The following is a 19919-nucleotide window of genomic DNA, read 5'->3' as shown; positions in this document are numbered from 1 at the left end:
GAAATGTACTCACACCCACAGCCCTCTCTATGTCAATGCACAGAACCACCTTACACGAAATGAATTTCCAAAAATGTGACCTATGTTTATTATTAGTATTTCCTACACACCCTATTGTTGTTTTTGTTGAGTTGCTAAGTTGTGTCCAACTCTTTGAGACCCCCTTGGACTGCAGCCTTCCAGGCTCCTCTGTCCATGGGATTATTTAGGCAAGAATACTGGAGTGGGATGCCATTTCCTCCTCTAGGGGATCTTCCTGACTCAGGGTCAAACCCGCATCTCTTGCATCTCCTGCATTGGCAGGCAAATTCTTTACCACTAGCACCACCTGGAAAGCCCCAAGCACCCTACAGGCAGCGGGATACAGGAGGAGGAGTTAGGACTAACCAGGACTAACTGATATCCTACAATTTTATGTTACAAAAGGAAGAACAATGTGTAAGTAGACAGTCCAAATTCACTTCAAGATGACCAGTTTTAAGTAAGTAATGTGGATGTAATGTACAACATGATGACTGTAGTTAATTCTGCTATATGATATATTTGACAGCTATTAAGACAGTAGACACTAAAAGTTCTTATCATGCGGGAAAAAATTGTTTTTGTAATTTTATGAGGTGTAACTGTGATGCTAACTTATTGTGGAAATTGTTTTGTAATATATCTAAGTCATTTGCTGTACATTTTAAACTTACACAGTATTGTATGCCAATTACACTTCAAAACTTAAAAAAGATACAAATCCTTTTTGCATATTACCTTCTAATTTTGTTATGTTTGCATGGGTAGAATTTCTATTATATGATAATACAATTATATAACATTAAGTACACTTACAATTGTAACTCCTATAATAGATATATTTCTAAAAGATCATATATAAAATCTAAGATTAAACTCTTGGAAAAGCTTAAAAATAAAGATACTGTTTTAAAAGAAAAAAATTGGGGGAATTCCCTGGTAGTCCAGTGGCTAAAACTGTGAGCTCCCAAACCAGGGGCCCAGGTTTGATCCCTGGTTAGAGGACTAGATCCCACATGCCCCAACTAAGACCTAATGTGGCTAAATAAATAAAAATAAAAAAGGAAAAAATAAATAAGTAAAATAATTTTACATTGAGATCCCTTTTTTCCACTATCAATGAAGAAGTCAGTATAATAAGTGAAGAAAAGGTTCAGAGGAACCAAATGCAGGAAATAAGACTATAGAGAAACCATTATAAATACTTTAAAGCACTAGTTAGTACTTTAAGCACTTTCCATTGATAGTAATTAACTGTAATGTTTTCTTCATCAGCATCAGTTCTGTTCAGTCACTCAGTTGTGTCCGACTCTGCGACCCCATGGACTGCAGCATGCAAGCCTTCCCTGTCCATCACTAACTCCTGGAGTTTACTCAAATTCACGTCCATATGCTGTCGAGGTTGGTCATAGCTTTTCTTCCAAGGAACAAGCGACTTTTAATTTCATGGCTACAGTCACCATCTGCAGTGATTCTGGAGCCCCAAAAAATAGTCTGCCACTGTTTCCCCATCTATTTCCCATGAAGTGATGGGATCAGATGCCATGAATGTTAAGTTTTAGTTTTAGATAGAATGTTAGTTTTCTGAATGCTGAGTTTTAAGACAACTTTTTCACTCTCAGCTTTCACTTTCATCAAGAGGCTCTTCTTGCCTCTTGTCTTCTGTCATAAAGGTGGTGTCATCTGCATATCTGAGGTTATTGATATTTCTCCCGGCAATCTTGATTCCAGCTTGCGCTTCATCTAACCTGGCATTTCACATGATGTGCTCTACATATAAGTTAAATAAGCAGGGTGACAATATACAGCCTTGACATACTCCTTTTTTCTGTTTGGAACCAGTCTGTTGTTCCATGTCCAGTTCTAACTGTTGCTTCCTGACCTGCATACAGGTTTCCCAAGAGGCAGGTCAGGTGGTCTGGTATCCCCATTTCTTAAAGAATTTTCCACAGTTTTTTGTGATCCACACAGTCAAAGGCTTTGGCATAGTCAATAAAGCAGAAGTAGATGTTCTTCTGGAACTCTCTTGCTTTTTCGATGATCCAGGGGATGGATGTTGGTAATTTTATCTCTGGTTCCTCTGCCTTTTCTAAATACAGCTTGAACATCTGGAAGTTCACCGTCACGTACTGTTGAAGTCTGGCCTGGAGAATTTTGAGCATTACTTTGCTATCGTGTGAGATGAGTGCAATTGTGCGGTAGTTCGAACATTCTTTGGCATTGCCTTTGTTTGGGATTGGAATGAAAACTGACCTTTTCCAGTCCTGTGGCCATTGCTGAGTTTTCCAATTTGCTGGCATACTGAGTGCAGCACTTTCACAGCATATTTTAGGATTTGAAATAGCTCAACTGGAATGCCATCCCCTCTACTAGTTTTGTTCATAGTGATGCCTCCTAAGGCCCACTTGACTTCACATTCCAGGATGTCTGGCTCTAGGTGAGTGATCACACCCTTGTGATTATCTGGGTCATGAAGATTTTTTTGCATAGTTCTTCTGTGTATCTTGCCGCCTCTTCTGCTTCTGTTAAGTCCACACCATTTCTGTCCTTTTTTGTACCCATCTTTGCATGAAAAGTTCCCTTTTTATCTCTAATTTTCTTGATGAGATCTCTAGTCTTTCCCATTCTATTGTTTTCCTCTATTTCTTTGCACTGATCACTGAGGAAGTCTTTATGTCGCCTTGCTGTTATTTGGAACTCTGCATTCATCAACATAAACTAAGATAATCTCTTTAGCTATTCATGCTGACTTTAAATGTGTATGAAAATCAAGAGAACTGTACCCCTTACAACAAGTTATAATTCAGAATAAGTCACAAAATAGCCTTAATGATTTTGTTCTTTAAATTTCAACTTCTTAAAGTTTAAGAAGTGTAACAAAAGATACCATATTGTTTAAGAACTCAGCGTAAACATGGATGAGTTGGCATTCAGAAGAAAAAAATTGTCTTGTGACAGGCAGAGGAAAACAACTTCTATATTATTTCCTGGTTGATAATGCCAACTGCTCAGAGACAGTTCACTATCAGGAGTCCACTAGCTTCTTCATAATATTTTTCAGTTACAATAACATAAAATATTGGCAATCAGAGCAAGAAGAATTCCTAATGAAGGAAACAATATCTCCCCCTCTCCTTAAAGAATAAGGGATTTGAGCCTCACAGAGACAAAATTTGAAATTATTACGGAAAAGGCAAAGAAAAAAATTATAATGGATTCTCAGATATTCCACATGCTGAAAAAAACAGCTGTCCTAATATTTCAACCTGGCATGTCTTACAAAAGGCAGTGGGTGCTTAAAAGGTGATGGAAACACTATTTCAACAAGAAAACCAAAGTCTGTAAGAGAAAACTCAAGTTTGCAGGAGAAAACACACTATAGTTCTGACGCTTCTTATGAGACAAACACACGAACCACACTCTGAACTCACCCATCGTGGGTGGTGTTAATTATGTCACAGATGTGCATGAACTGGCCCCAGTCTTCCGTCTGCATTCCAGCAAACGTAGCCTTTTCTGCAAAGAAAAAGTTAGGTTGAGTCTGAGCTACAACAGTATAAAACACGTCTCAAAAAAAAGTGAAAGTCAGTCACTTAGTGACGGCCGACTGTTTGTGACCCCATGGACTATAGCCTGCCAGGCTCCTCTGTTCGTGCAGTTCTCCAGGCAAGAATACTGGAGTGAGCTGCCATTCCTTTCTCCAAGGTATCTTCCCAACCCAGGGATTGAACCTGGGACTCCTGTATTGCAGGCAGATTCTTTACTGTCTAAAGCACCAGAGAAGCCCCAAACATGTCTGGTTTTCCAGAAACAATCTGCCTGGGGTTCCCTAGCAAGCACCATTAAGTTTACATCACCAAAAGGCAGACAGATTTTTTTTTTTTTTTTTTGCACAATTCCCAGTAATTCAAGAATCAGTCAAGATCCAGGTTCAGAGTGCTGCTGTTGCCACAGTAATAAATGACCTATTAATAAAGGCTTCAGGGCTAGAACAGCCCACCTAAATCTCCATCTGCCTGCCTGTCTTTCCGAGAAGGACAGCTACCTACAAGGTGAAGTGCATACTGCTAAGTATTTTATCTTACGCAATTTCATTTAACCCACTGTCAGAGATGATGACATAGAAGTTCAAGAAGGTTAAGGAAATTACCCAAGGCTACACAGTCAGTACAAGACAGAACTAGCATCAAATCTAGGTTGTTTTTGTTTGCTTTTTTAAAAGTCACCTATTCTCCTTGGTCGAGTGGTGTTGAGAAAAAGAGAGAGCTACTCAAACTGTCTGTGTACTTGCCAGCACCTGTATTAACCAGCGCTGCACCAGACATACTTGAAGCCTCCTGTACCTGGAACCCCATCATTAAACAAATAGTTTTTCCCTGTCCAGACAGCCTCCTTAAGAATACAGAATGCCACCTGCAAAGAGGATCACAGAACACTCAACCTGAGTGATCTTAACATCTTTCCTAAAAGGAAAGAATATTCCTGAGCGTGAAAACATGAGGACCAACAGGGAAAGGAGCAAAAATTAATTGAAAGGATTAAGAAGAGGATAAAGGTTTGGCTGGTGGAACTGCAAAGCTGAGCCTGCTCCCCACCAAGGAGAAGCACTATCTGCATTTGGCATTCAAAATGGACAAAGCTTACCAACCTTGTGTTTAGTCACAAGGTTCTTTCAGCCAGTTTCTTTGCTCCCCATTCCATGCTCCTTCCTCCCACCTTCCCATCTTCCTAGAAATCGTTCAAACTCATCCTTCAAAAGCCATGGCAGAGTTAAGTTCTCCCTTTTCATAAGTTTTGGGTGTTTTACATTTCTCTTCTATTGCAAAGGTACTGTACTATAATCACTTCCCTATATATGTGTGCATCATCCCCATACCTTGATGGCTGAGACCAGGTCTTGCCTGTGCCTGCTTCAGGTCCAGGCATACAGTTGGCAGTCAGTAAATGTGCATACCACCAAAGAATAAATCAGATTATGAAGATGCAGTCCGACTCCATTTCTGGTCAGAGTTTATTTTAACACCCGACAGAGAAAAAGCCAGCAACAGTTTGGAAAGCATTTCCTCCTTAATGGAAGTTACACTCACTATCTCATAAAGTTGTGGGAACCAAGCTTCAGGTTGGCTGACGTGTACTTTTTAAAGAGCAGTTAACTAAGCTGCAGGCTAAACTCTCCAAATCAGCCTCCTTGTTATAACTACCAGGCTCTCCTGATTTCTTCGTCCCACTAAATTCGCCGACATGCTCACGCTCTGCTTGGCACCTCCGGGCACGGGTGCCACACTCGCTTCCGGAGGAAGGCACGGAGCCGCGTCGGTGAGCAGCCCCGGGCCCGGGTCAGGCTTCCGCGTACGTCGACGGGGGCGCGCCCACAGAAGAGCCAAAGGAGTCGGGGAGACACCTGCGTGGCCCTCGGTGGCCCGCAGAGGCCTCTGTTGTCCCCGAGAGAGAGCCTGGCTCCCCTCCCTTCGCTCCTGTGCTCAGCACGTCCCTTCTCTTTGTTCCTCCCGAAAAAGAAGCTCGGGCTGTAAAGGCCTGGAATCGCGAGCACGCGTCTGGACACCTGCCTGTGCCGGCGAAGTCACTGCACTCACCCTCCTGGAACCTTCCCCTCGCAGAGCGGGCACAACCCTTGGCTCGCTCTCGGAGAGGCTCGCCCGGCCCCAGAGGGCGGCACCGCTGCGGAGGGCCAGGCCCGCCGCCCCCGACCCCCGGACCACCTGTCCGCTCCCACGCCCACCGCGCTGGAAGGCGCTGGGGAACAGTGCGGAGCCCGGCTTCGAGAGAGACGGAACGCGACAGGGGTATCGCCGCACCGGCGGGCGCGGGCCTGGGAAAGTTGCGGAGAAGCGGGGAGCTCCTCGAGCCGGGACCCACGCGGTCCCGTGCGGCGGGGAACGGAGTCGGGGCTCGGGGCCCCCCTTACCTATCAGCTGGCCCAGGGAGTTCGCGTACGGGTCCCGGTGACTCCTGCCGAACGCCATGGCCGTGCTGCGAGCCCGCCCGGCCTCCGCCGCCCGCGACTCCTCCCGCACGGCCCCGGCTCCTCCCTCGGCCGCTGCGGGGCGCCGGGTGGGGCGGGGTCCCCAGGGGGCGGGGTCCAGGGGGCGGGGCGCAGAGGGGGTGGGGCGGGGGTCTCGGGAGGGGCGGGGTCCTGGAGGGGGCGGGGCGGGGTCCGGGAGGGGGCGGGGCGGGGTCCTGGAGGGGGCGGGGCGGGGTCCTGGAGGGGGCGGGGCGGGGTCCTGGAGGGGGCGGGGCGGGGTCCTGGAGGGGGCGGGGCGGGGTCCTGGAGGGGGCGGGGCGGGGTCCTGGAGGGGGCGGGGCTGGTGGGGTCCCCCGACGGGTCGGCTGCGCGCGCACGTGCCGCTCCGGGGGACAGGCCTCACGGCCCGGGGGCCGCCGCTGGGGCCCGAGCGCGGATCCTGCTGCTCTCGGGGCGGGGCGCTGCACTTCTCGGCGCCTCTTGCGCCCCCTTGTAGAGAAGGAAACGCGGAGTTACACAGGCCACGGTGAACATTAGCCACGTAACCCGCCCAGGTCAGCGTCTGGCACTCACAGAACAAATGTTTAGCCACTGAGGGAATCGAGTGCCTGGAAATATTTACCCCGCCCCGCTGATTGACCCGGCCCGAGATCCGGGAGCGAAGGCGTGTCCCTCGCCCTTAGGCTGCAAGTGAGGGTCAGGAGGGCGGACTGGCTTCAAACCAGGCGCTGGCCGTCGTCTTGCCCCCGTTTCCTGAGGGACCGCGTGGCGCCGCCAAGCGAGCTCCGGGCTCCTCCTGGGAACTGTCCTGCCGCGAAGCTGAGGAAAGGAAAGGGCTTTCCTTCTGCCCGTGCAGACCGTTCGGCCGTAGAACTGCTTTGGAATGTAAATCCGAGCTTGAGCTCTTCAACCGCTTCCCGGTTGCCCTTTCCCTCTTCTGGGGCATTCGATGAACATCTGATTGGCTGCTGCGACAGTCTCCCGTGACGCCACTCTGCTGGGGGCTGGGTGTCTCCAAGGTGATGGCAGTTAGCACCACACGGGCTCCCTGCACTTCCAGGTCTCACTTCCTGCGGTCCGCTTGGGCCCAACTCTACGAACCCTTCTTTGGTCCTGGAAATGGTGAGGAGATCTGTCTTATGTTCCTAGTCGTATATGTAAGCACATAAATCAAAACCAATCCCAGTGTGCACCAAGGGGCTAACTCACTTGGGTGTTTTGCTCTTATTTATTTCTGATTTTACTTGACCCTTGCGAGCTAATACTTGGGATTCTAAGATCTAGAGTGAAACATTTTTGTTGTAAATGTCTCCTACCTGTGACTAATACTCTCCACATGCATATCCAGGGGAACTCCTTTATATGGTGCTACTTATCAGTTCCTTAGTCACTACAGCTTCTGCTGACACTGTTGAAAACCTCTTGTGACGTCACCAACCTAATCTCTTTCATATTATACAGTGTACAAAGCATTTCACTCTCTGAACCCTACAATCAAGCAACCTTAAAGAGAAAGTCAGTTTCAAGTTAGGCTGCTGTTGATGTCATGGCCTTCCATCAGGGCATGAGAACAAGGAAGGAATCAACAAGCAGATTTTTAACATAACTGCTATTTCTCATGCAAGAGATTTTTTTTTTTTTTAATTTCCTTGTGCTATGGGATTGAGGCACCAAGGAGTACATTCAGGACATTATGGCTGGGTAAACAGAACCAGGTTGATGGTTACTACTGAGGCAGGAGATAGAAGGACGCCAGGCTAGGCGTTTACCACTGGCCTCCTGTTAACATTTTCTGAGGAAGAAGGCACGTGGGATCAAGGCTAGATATTTACAACTGCGTTCTGTTTGCGCTTCAAAATGGAAATAACAGGGCTTCTTTGGTGGCTTGATAAAGAATCCACCACTAATGCAGGAGACAGGGGTTCAATCCCTGATCCCAGAAGATTCCCACATGCTGCATAGCAACTAAGTCCATGCACCACAAGTATTGAGCCTGTGCTCCAGTGTCAGAGCTGCAACCTCTAAGCCCACATGCCAGAACTACTGAAGCCCATGAGCCCTAGTGCCCATGCTTGGCAAAACAAGAAGCCCGCACATCTCAACTAGAGGGAAGCCCCTGCTGCTGCAGCTGCTGCGTAGTCGCTTCAGTCGTGTCCGGCTCTGTGCAACCCTATGGACTGTAGCCCGCCATGCTCCTCTGTGCATGGAATTCTTCAGGCGAGAGTACTGTAGTGGATTGCCATGCCCTCCTCCAGAGGCTCCTCCCAACCCAGGGATCGAACCTGGGTCTCCTGCGTTGCTAGCCAATTCTTTATCACTAAGTCACCAGGGAGTAGCCCCAAAGAGAGAAAAGAACAAAGAGAAAAAAGCCTGCACAGCTACGAAGATATATATATATATAATCTATATTTGATTTGAAATATAAATATTATGTTTACTTGAAATATATCAAAATATGTATTTGATTTATATGCTTAACTATATATAACAACAGAAACAAGCTAAGTAGCTAGGCTTTGTCCCCTGTGGACACTTTAAGATAATGGCTATGGCAGGGACAAAGAGGGACTAAACCCTGCTGAGTAGAAGATCAAGAGCTCCCATCGTTGGGGCAAGGGAGACACTGCACAAGTGCAGAAAGGCTCCTTAGGGATCAAAAGGAGGGGGCACTATCCCATAATATGTGATGCCAAGACCCATCCCCCCAAGTAGGCCTCTGGGCTGGGATTCATCTTGGAAAAATGTTGCACAGGCTTGTGGGAAGGGTCCTAGGGCAGGTCAGGTGTGGAAAAAGAAGCAAGATAAATGACCAAAGGTAAACAAAGATGCAGAAGAACTGCCTTCCACAAGTGACTTAACTGCCTCTTTATTGTGCTCCTCCTCATTAAGACATCCACACCCTTGCTCTCCAGGTGTGAATCTTTGCCTTGCTTCTGTCTTCATTAAACAAACTTTCTCTGTGTGCTCTCCCAATTGTGTGTGTCTCTAATAATAAACTTTGTACCTGTTTTTACAGTTTTTGTGTCCTTGAAAAATGCGTTTTTCAATGGGGCAAGAGCCAGGGAAAATTTGCTTCTAGCCTTGATGATCTAGTGGGTAGGATTCCTGGTTTTCATCTGGGCTGCTGCTGCTGCTGCTGCTGCTAAGTCACTTCAGTCGCGTCCGACTCTGTGCGACCCCATAGAAGGCAGCCTACCAGGCTCCTCCGTCCATGGGATTTTCCAGCCAAGAGTACTGGAGTGGGTTGCCATTGCTTTCTCCTCATCTGGGCTACCCAGGTTCAGTTCCTGGGCAGGGAACTAAGATCTCGCTTCAAGCCACCATTCACTGTTGTCTCTCCAAGGTCACTACCTGAAGCTTTTACCTCCTCCGCTGCCCCTGGAGGGTGTTGTGATGGTTGCAGCCTTCTTTCTGTGTTCTGCCACTTTCTCTATGATCCCCCAAGTCCCCAGGGGTGAAAATCAACCCTGTCGATGTTAATATGGTCTGAGAGTAGGATAGAATTCACAGCTAAGTCAAGGTCAGAGGAGAGACAGACTCCCAGAAAGAAACAAGGATAAAATTTCTGGGTACCAGGAGCAAAATCTCACCGCAACTTCAATTTTAAGGAAACTTTCTAAACACAAGTCATAATGCTAGGTAGAAGCAAAGAAAATAATCTTTACTTTAAATACACTTAAATGCCTGGAACTGGCAATCTATTTTATTGTAGTCTTCCTAAGCCTGAAGGCAGGTATACACTTCATTTTTACAAATATGTAATCTGAGACTAAAAAAATAAATAGATAGCTTGACCTTAGTTTGAGTCATGGCTGCTTAATTCTAAAGCCTGTATTTTTGTTACTACATGAATCTGCTCGTTGAATATGTCTCATTTATTTTATTTTAAAGGATCTGTTTGGTTCAAAGGGAGACCTCGTAAAGAAGATAGGAATAGGAGTCGTCATATACTTGGCTGCTGCAGGGTCCTGCTGTTGTTTCTATACTTGTTCAAGCATGCTAATATTATCTGTGAAAAAGTGCAAGTCGCTCAGTCATCTCTGACTCTTTGCAACCCTATCGACTATACAGTCCATGGAATTCTCCAGGCCAGAATACTGGAGTTGGGTAGCCTTTCCCTTCTCCAGGGAATCTCCCCAACCCAGGGATCAAACCCACATTACAGGTGGATTCTTTACCAGCAAAGCCACAAGGAGAGCCCAAGAATACTGGAGTGGGTAACCTATCCCTTCTCCAGTGGATCTTCCCCACCCAGGAATTGAACCAAGGTCTCCTGCATTGCAGGTGGATTCTTTACCAACTGAGCTATAGTATCTGTACTAGAACAATATTCTAGGTGCCAGCTGCCAATGCAGGAGATGCAGATTTGTTCCCTGGGTCAGGAAGATCTCCTAGAGAAGGAAATGGCAACCCACTTCAGTATTCTTGCCTGGAAAATTCCATGGACAAAGGAGCCTGGTGGGCTGCAGTCCAAGGAGTTGCAAAGAATTGGACATGACTGAGCAACTGAGCACGCATACATGCTCTCAGTACCTTACACACATTCTCTCATTTAATTCCATAGTAACTCTATGAAATCATTACTATTATTACTCTGTTTTACAGACTAGAAAAACCACAGTCACCTCGCTAGTAAAGGACTCTGATTCCAAAAGTGGAAACTTTATTTTATGTACTGTCATGGATAAAGCCTAGATGGTAGGTAGTACCATTTACTTTTTAAAAGATGGACTCTAGGCAGTGGTACCTGGAGAATGATGTGACCAATCATGGCAAATACACGTCTGGAAACAACGCTGATCCATCATTAGGTTTTAGGCAGTTAAGAGTCTTTTTCACCCTCTCGATTGACTCTGTTCTTACCACTAACGTTTTTAGGTTGTCAGAGCTGGACATGCCCTTATAAATCACATAATCCCTACCCCACCATCTTATAGATGAAAACATGGACAGCCAGAGAAGGGAAGTGACCAGCCCCAGGCCATTCTGCTCCAGCTAGGAGACTGTAACACAATAGCCTTCCCCTGAGTCCCAAACTCTTCTGCTACAGACACCTCTTCTCTGTTTTAATATTTAAATTAAAAGTTGTGTTTCCCCAACCCTCCCCACAGTATTTTCCTTAGACTGCCCTTTATCCTTCTTTTTATCTAATGGGTTCAGTTCCAAACACCTCCTCCACTCTCCTCCCTAGCTGTCCCAGTATGGACTGCCATTTGATGGTCATTTCCATAGCTATCTGAACATCAGATCTGAGCCAGTTAACAGTCACATCCTCTTTGCCCTCTCTGCTATGCAATGCCATCCCAGCCACCCTTCTTCCCCCCTCACCTTTCAGGGCACCTCCCTGTCATATCCTCCTTTTTCTGGCTGCTACTTCTCATGAGGTTCATCTGGTTCCATCTTCCTCCCTACCTGCTAAACCTGTTAGCATTCCCACAGTTCTGTAGCCTGCCTCTTCCTCTTTATCCGTTTCCCTCAGGATTCCTTCTCCTTGTCCCTTCTCCATGAAACTTTTCCTGACCAAGAGAACTGAGCCCTCCTTTCCTGTCTTACAGATTTCTTTCTTGGAGCTCACAACACTGTACTCTTTCTTTGTTTAGAAGTATGGTATGTTCCCCACTCCTAGTCCCTCTGATTTGCTAGGTTTAGTATCCAGGCATTTTAAAGGCCTTGCTGTTGTTGTTCAGCTGCTCTAACCAATTCAGTTCAGTTCAACTCAGTTCAGTCACTCAGCTGTGTTCGACCATTTGCGACCCTGTGAACCGCAGCACTGAGCCTCCCTGTCCATCACCAACTCTCGGGAGTTTACTCATGTCCATTGAGTCAGTGATGCCATCCAGCCATCTCATCCTCTGTCATCCCCTTCTCCCCTTGCTTTCAATCTTTCCCAGCATCAGGGTCTTTTCCAATGAGTCAGTTCTTCCCATCAGATGACGAAAGTATTAGAGTTTCAGCTTCAGCACCAGTCCTTCCAATGAATATTCAGAACTGATTTCCTTTAGGATGGACTGGTTTGATCTCCTTGCAGTCCAAGGAACTCTCAAGAGCCTCCTCCAGCACCACAGTTCAAAAGCATCAATTCTTCGGTGCTCAGCTTTCTTTATAGTCCAACTCTCACATCCATACATGACTACTGGAAAAACCATAACTTTGACTAAATATACCTTTGTCAGGAAAATAATGTCTCTGCTTTTTAATATGCTGTCTAGGTTGGTCATAGCTTGTCTTCTAAGGAGCAAGAGTCTTTTAATTTCATGGCTGCAGTCACCATCTGCAGTGATTTTGGAGCCCAAGAAAATAAAGTTTCTCACTGTTTCCATATCTATTTGCCATGAAGTGATGGGACTGGATGCTGTGATCTTCGTTTTTTGAATGATGAGTTTTAAGCCAACTTTTTCACCCTCCTCTTTTACTTTCACAAAGAGGTTCTTTAGTTCCTCTTCAATTTCTGCCCTAAGGGTGGTGTCATCTGCATATCTGAGGTTATTGATATTTCTCCCTGCAATCTTGATTCCAGCTGTGCTTCATACAATCTGGCATTTCACATGATGTACTCTGCATACCAGTTAAATAAGCAGGGTGACAGTATACAGCCTTGACATACTCCTTTCCCAATTCGGAACCAGTCTGTTGTTCCATGTCCAGTTCTAACTGTTGCTTCTTGACCTGCATGCAGATTTCTCAGGAGGCAGGTAATGTCGTCTGGTATTCCCATCTCTTTAAGAATTTTCCCATCCAGCACTGATGTTAATAGAGCTAGACTTGTACTGATTCCTTTCCTCCACCATCTCAATATTCTGCCTGACTTTCTTGTTTTGATGAAGGTAGTTATTGATATGTTGGAATCACCTGTGGTGGTGGCTTTTTGGCTAAGTCGTGTCTGACTCCTGCGACCCTGTAGACTGTATCCTGCCGGGCTCCTCTGTTCATAGGGATTCTTCAGGCAAGAATACTGGAATGGGTTGCCATTTCTTTCTCCAGATCTTCCTGACCCAGAGATCAAACCTGCTTTTTCTGCACTGCAGGCAGAGTCTTTACCAACTGAGCTACAAGCTACTGTAAAGAATAATGATACCTGGGTCCCACCCTCAGAGATTCTGATTTAATGAACCTGGATGCATCAAGGGTATCAAGATTTTTAAAGGTCCCCAGATTGGCTTGTACCATACTTTGAGTACCAGATTGGAAATACTATGCCTTTCTAAATAAAAAATCTTGAAATTATCCTCAATTTTTTTTCCTTCAGTCAGCTTCTGATTCCTTTTGATCTTGGCAAGGCAGCAGCGAGCAGTGGCGTGAAGCGAAATCTTAATTCCCTGCTGGCCTGGAATAGCCTAGATATGCTGAACCTGAAGAGCCTGGATGAAAACCAGGAGTCCTAGCGACCAGACCAGCAAAGGCTAGAGGCTAGAAGCTCTTTTCCCCTACATCTTTGCCTTCAGTGAAAAATGCATTTATCGTGGAGGCAGAAACTAAATGCAGGTACAGAGTTTAAGAGCGCAACAAGTGGGAGAGCGCACAGAGAAACAGATTGTTAAGACAGAAGTAAGGCAGATATGCACATCTAGAAAGAAAGGGTGTGGGTGTCCTTCTTAGGAGGAGCGCTGAATAGTGGTGATTAAGTCATTTAAATGGGGCAGTTCTTCCAGGTCTTTGTTTACCTTTAGTCAATTATCTGGTGTCTTTTCCCACACATAGTCTACCCTGGGTGTGCACGTACCTGTTGGCCAACATGGGCCTTGAAGTGAAGGCTTTTGGGAGAAGCAAGACACATTATGGCCTGACATCATCCCCTGACTTTTGACCCACAAGGAGCCTCTCTGTGCGTGACTAGTGTCTTCCTTGTCCCAAAAAGAGGGCAAGGGTGAGCGCAGAGTCCATAATCCTTTACTCAAACACTGTTTTGCCGCCTCTTTGTCCTTGCCATGACTTTACCTTAAAGGTGTTTACAAGAGACAAACACTGGTTATTTACCCTGTTTCTGTTGCGTTTCCATTGCAGAGGGCAAACAGGAAGCTGACTGTAAATGCCTTAACTGGGGCCCACCTTTCTCTTGTCTCAGGAAATGCTAACAGTTCTAAGCAGCTAGACCGAAGCCCACTTCTCTGTGCCTCGTGACATGTAAAGGAGAAGGCAATGGCACCCCACTCCAATACTCTTGCCTGGAAAATCCCATGGACGGAGGAGCCTGGTAGGCTGCAGTCCATGGGGTCGCACAGAGTCAGACACGACTGAGCGACTTTACTTTCACTTTTCACTTTCATGCATTGGAGAAAGAAATGGCAACCCACTCCAGTATTCTTGCCTGGAGAACCCCAGGGACGGGGGAGCCTGGTGGGCTGCTGTCTATGGGATCGCACAGAGTCGGACACGACTGAAGTGAATTAGCAGCAGCAGCAGCAGCATGACATGTAAACACTTGTAATGTAAGCTAGTTTTAAACAGAGGCCACTTGTAAATGTCTAACCTGGAGCCCATCTGTCTCCGGCCTCACTTTGTGTCCTTTTTCCATCTTCTTGCCCTTTCTTTCTCTATGAATATTGCTCAATCCAGCAGTTCTTAAGTACTATAAGACTTAATATTCTTTAGGGATGAACTTGGACTGAAGCTTGGGTTCTCTCAAACATAACCAAGGCCTTCTGCCTCTAAAGACATATTACTACTAATTATCTTTAAAAATAAGTTTTTACCGAATAATTCTTGCCTATTATTTTCGAAAGCTATATGTACAAAGACATATGTTAACTCTATTTCCACAGTTATTTTTAAATATCTAAATCTTAGCAACTTTTTATTTTGGAAATTAACTTCCAAGCTTAGTCTTTTCTCTCCTCTTGCTCCTGGGCTTTCGGCTGAGCTCAGATACCCAAGATAAGAGGGGGCAGGAAGAGACAGGGTGATGGCAGCTAGCACTGGTTGGTTTGCTACTGAGCCAAACACTTGAGAACACACTTCAGTATCTCCAATACTAAAAATAGTTATAAATTAAGAATCATTATTCCCATTTTAATAACTGACGTCTAAAGTCACTCAGAATTGGGAGATGGATTTGAGTTTGTCTCACTCCAAAGCTTAGGCTTTTTTGTGTCGTCACGCTGCACCCAGAGCCAGGTTCCAATCAATCACTTCTTCATTGATCTTGGGAAGTACCTGTGAAACTGAGCAAGACTCTGCAGGGCCCTCCCAGGTACAAAAACCCTTTCATGTCCCCCATTCTTGTTTGTAGAAAAAGTTTCAGTCTCCTAGGCCTTCTCTGTGTTCCAAAGAGCAGGAATAAGCAGGTAACAATTAGAGAAGTGAAGGGATATAGAAAATGAAAAAGGAAAGCCAGTCAATCAAGAAAAGTAATGATAGCTGAAACAACAATTCAGCAATAAAACAGAGTCTTAGTTCATCCTCAAGGGGGATATACACAACACTCTGAACTGTAACTTTGAGATGTTCCACAGAAACTAAGACCCACCTCCCACCACACACACACACAGATGGAAGGTGCTGACTACAGCTGACAACAGATAGACCCCAGACTGGTTTGAACCAGAAGGATGATGAAGAAACCTCCTGATGTTCTTGAAACATCACCCTGTTACCTCACCACCAGCCAATTAGAAGAAAGTTCACAAGCTATCGATGCAACCTGCAACCTGCACCTCAAATGAGGTAAGTTGTTTGCTTTTAAAAAGACCTTCCCTGAAAGCCATTGAGGAAGGAGTTCAGGTCTTTTGAGCACTAGCTGCTCTTTTTCTCTTTGTTCGATGCCCTGCAAAAAACACTGCACTTTGCTTTTCCACAACTCAGTGTCAGTAGACTGGCTTTGCTGTGCATCAAGTTTGTTTTGGTAACACCTGCAGCATCTAGTCCAGCACTCCTCATCCAGCAGTGCTAAGCAGAAGTTTGTTGAATGATTTCAAACACTGACTCTTCTTCCATAGTTGATCTTTAAGCCACAAAAATGCTTTCATTAGCTTCCTTTATACTTATAATTAAGAAGTGCCACTGACATTTGGCACTGTGTGCAGGTCAAGAAACAACAGTTAGAACTGGACATGGAACAACAGACTGGTTCCAAATGAGGAAAGGAGCATGTCAAGGCTGTGTATTGTCACCCTCCTTATTTAACTTATATGAGGAGTACATCATGAGAAACGCTGGGCTGGATGAAGCACAAGTGGAATCAAGATTGCCGGGAGAAATATCAATAACCTCAGATATGCAGATGACACCACCTTTATGGCAGAAAATGAAGAAGAACTAAAGCGCCTCTTGATGAAAGTAGAAGACGAGAGTGAAAAAGTTGGCTTAAAGCTCAACATTCAGAAGACTAAGATCATGGCATCCGGTCCCATGGATGGGCTCCAAAATCACTGCTGATGCTGACTGCAGCCATGAAATTAAAAGAAACATGCTCCTTGGAAGAAAAGCTATGACCAACCTAGACAGCATATTAAAAAGCAGAGACATTACTTTACCAACAAAGGTCTGTCTAGTCAAAGTTGTGGTTTTTCCTGTAGTCATGTATGGATGTGAGAGTTGTACCATAAAAAAAGCTGACCGCTGAAGAATTGATGCTTTTAAGCTGTGGTATTGGAGAAGACTCTTGAGAGTTCCTTGTACTGCAAGAAGATCCAACCAGTCCATCCTAAAGGAAATCAGTCCTGAATATTCATTGGAAGGACTGATGTTGAAGCTGAAACTCCAATACTTTGATCACCTGATGAGAGGAACTGACTCATTTGAAAAGACCCTGATGCTGGGAAAGATTGAAGACAGGAGGAGAAGGGGACGACAGAGGATGAGATGACTGGATGGCATCACCAACTAGATGGACATGAATTTGAGTGAGCTGTAGGAGTTGGTGATGGACAGGGAAGCCTGGCATGCTACAGTCCATGGGGTCGCAAACAGTTGGACACAACTGAGTGACTGAACTGAACTGAACTGATATCTGGGACTAAAGAGCAGTTGTTAGCTAAATTTTTTCATCTCAAAGAAAAGTGTTATCTGAAAAATTAACCAAGGGAATGGATATTTTCATAACCTAAGTCAACTTGCTTTTGGTGGCTTTCATGACCTCAATAGTTCATTCACACTTATTTGGAGTTTGCAATTTAATTCCTGTGTGTTGTGTTGGAAATCTAGCTCAGATTTGCAAGTCAGATCACCTAGTTTCAAATCACAGATCTCAAATGATAAAAATAATTCCAGTTTTATAAGGTTGTTTTGAAAAATGAGATATGTATAGCACTTAGAATGGTGCTCAGAATATACTAAAGCTCACCAAATATTAGCTAGTTTATTAGTCTACTAGGTGAACTGAAATGTTCACTATTAGAAAAATGCCGTTGAGGTTTGGCAAGATCTCTCTAAAAGTCACTAGGTAAATATGCAAGTGTCACATATCTAAGAAAATAATGTCCTGTTAGCAACTGCCTGGTCACTCAGCAGTAGAGAATCCACCTGCAGTGCAAGAAACACAGGAGATGTGGGTTCAGTCCCTGAGTTGGGAAGATCCCCTGGAGGAGGGCATGGCAGCTCACTCTACTTCTTGTCTGGAAAATCCCATGGACAGAGGAGCCTGGCAGGCTATGGCCCATGGGGTCACACACAAAGAGTCGGACACGACTGAAGCAACTGAGCACAGTATTATAGCAGTCACACATTTAGTTTCTATTGGCATGCTGTGACTTATGTATGATTTCTTGATCAATTTACTGAAAACGTCTTGTGGGAATGGGGATCAAAACACCCAAGCAACTCAGAACTAGCATTCAGGCTGGAATGGGGAAAAGAGCTGGCTAGGAGGATGCTCTGGGGACATTTATTCTCCAGGAGAGCCTTGGGAGAGAAGGTGGATTGCAAAGAAAACAGAGACATTAATTTAGATGTTAAACTTGGTTCAAATGCCAGTGCTGCCATTCACTAACTGTGACCTTTGACGGGCAAATCATTCTTTCAGAACATGTTTCCTTATCTATAACAGGGGAGCCAATTCCGTATTTTCAATGTGTCTCATGGTTAAATGACACAACATTTGAACATTTGAAACAAATGCCTTGGCATATTGCTGGTGCTCAAAATTGTTAAAGCCGAAAGCCAAAAGCAAGCTTCTATTCCCTACTTTCTGCAACAGCATTTTGGTTATGCCCTTTAGGATGCTGATTATAATCCGAAGTTGTTTTGTATGATTTCTTTTTTTCTTTTATTGCCTGTTTGCTAAAGTTAATATGGCCCCTTTCAAACTGCGAGACATGCCTTTTTATTATTCTACGTTGCATTGCAGGGAAGACCCACCACACAGTTTCTGATAGCCTCTAAAAACACACCTAGCCAAAGAGATTCATTTTTGCTCCCCCACATTATGAACTCAGGCCCAGCTGTTCTCTGCCTGAAAGGCAATACTCAAGAGACAAGTGCTGGTGGGAACAGAAAGTTTGCTTTATTCAGTGAGTCAGTTCAGTCGCTCAGTCATGTCTGACTCTTTGCGACCCCATGAACTGCAGCAGGCCAGGCTTCCCTGTCCAGCACCATCTCCTGGAGCTTGCTCAAATTCATGTCCATCAAGTTGGTGATGCCATCCAACTTGTCCCCTTCTCCTCCTGTCTTCAATCTTTCCCAGCATCAGGGTCTTTTCAAATGAGTCAGTTCTTCGCATCAGGTGGCCAAAGTATTGGAGTTTCAGTTTCAGCATCAGTCCTTCCAATGAATATTCAGGACTGAATTCCTGTTAAGATTGACTGGTTTGATCTCATTGCAGTCCAACGGACTCTCAAGAGTATTCTCCAACACCACAGTTTAAAAGCATCAATTCTTTGGCACTCAGCTTTCTTTATGGTCCAACTCTCACATCTATACATGACTACTGAAAAACCATAGCTTTGACTAGACAGACTTTTGTCGGCAAAGTAATGTCTTTGCTTTTTAAAATGCTGTCTAGGATGGTCATCTTTTCTTCCAAGGAGCATGTGTCTTTTAATTTCATGGCTGCAGTCATCATCTGCAGTGATTTTGGAACCCAAGAAAATAAAGTCTGTCACTGTTACCATTGTTTCTCCATCTATTTGCCATGAAGTGATGGAACTGGATGCCATGATCTTCATTTTTTGAATGTTGAGTTTTAAGCCAGCTTTTTCACTCTCCTCTTTCACTTTCATCAAGAGACTCTTCAGTTCCTCTTCGTTTTCTGCCATAAGGGTGATGTCATCTGTATATCTGAGGTTATTGCTTTATTCAGGAGACTGACATTCTAGGGAGATGGTGGACTCATGTCCAAAACCCAATTTCAAAGACTCTGATTGAATGAAAGTTAAAAAAGGAGAACTATTAAGGGAGGAACTCAGAGTCTGTTACCTTCCATCATGTGCAGACTTTCTTTGGATTGGTTGGTGGTGAGGTAACAGGGAGGTGCTACAGGAGTCTGGTGTTCAGCCAGAAGCTGCGCTCTTCTACCTGGGTGGGGGCCTTAATTCCTGCAGAAGAACTCAAAGATTGTTATGTCCATTCCCTGAAGTGGAGTGAGGACCCTGACGAGAGGCTGCACCGTTGTTTCCTGACTGCTCCTTTGTTTCTGCATTCTCTCCCTTCCATGATAAGCAACTGTTTGAAGCTGCCCTTCGGAACCCAGGTCTTCACTGGTGGCTCAGAGGGTAAAGCGCCCACGTGTAATGCAGGAGACCTGGGTTAGATCCCTGGGTCGGGAAGATCCCCTGGAGAAGGAAATGGCAATCTCTCCGGTACTCTTGCCTGGAAAAATCCCATGGATGGAGAGGCCTGTAGGCTACAGTCTGTGGGGTCGCAAAGAGTCAGACACAACTGAGTGACTTCACTTCACTCACTTTGGAACTCAGGGAAGGCCAAGGAGGCTGCTGCTGCTGCTAAGTCGCTTCAGTTGTGTCCGACTCAGTGCGACCCCACAGAC

General features: G+C 45.2%; 1 protein-coding gene and 1 long non-coding RNA gene across 6 annotated transcripts in view; one reads left to right on the top strand and one right to left on the bottom strand.

The window, feature by feature from the left end:
• Positions 1-6943, bottom strand: part of TOM1L1 (target of myb1 like 1 membrane trafficking protein) — a 61514-nt gene extending 54571 nt beyond the window's left edge. For 2 of the 3 annotated variants that reach the window (XR_011259678.1, XM_069602522.1), the window contains exons 1-3: positions 6627-6943; positions 5948-6493; positions 3453-3537 (exon numbers count right to left, since the gene is read on the bottom strand). Coding sequence is in view for 2 of the 3 variants with exons in the window: in XM_069602522.1 (XP_069458623.1) it covers positions 3453-3537; positions 5948-6005 (143 nt within the window). In the remaining variant the exon portion in view is untranslated. Of the gene's footprint in view, positions 1-3452; positions 3538-5947; positions 6548-6626 lie in introns of those variants that run through there. The other variant, XM_069602521.1, reaches the window with a different exon arrangement.
• The window catches only part of LOC138447127 (uncharacterized), a 59726-nt gene continuing 46339 nt past the window's right edge, over positions 6533-19919 (top strand). The window contains exons 1-3 of one of the 3 annotated variants that reach the window (XR_011259683.1): positions 6671-7126; positions 10610-10702; positions 15490-15664. This is a non-coding gene — a long non-coding RNA (uncharacterized lncRNA). Of the gene's footprint in view, positions 7127-10609; positions 10703-15489; positions 15665-19919 lie in introns of all 3 variants that reach the window. The other 2 variants (XR_011259681.1, XR_011259682.1) reach the window with 2 other exon arrangements.

This window comes from Ovis canadensis, chromosome 11 (assembly GCF_042477335.2).
Source record: "Ovis canadensis isolate MfBH-ARS-UI-01 breed Bighorn chromosome 11, ARS-UI_OviCan_v2, whole genome shotgun sequence".
NCBI classification, from domain to species: Eukaryota; Metazoa; Chordata; class Mammalia; order Artiodactyla; family Bovidae; genus Ovis; species Ovis canadensis.
The sequence above is the reverse complement of the archived record's forward strand: the minus strand, read 5'-3'. Positions and strand labels throughout refer to the sequence as shown.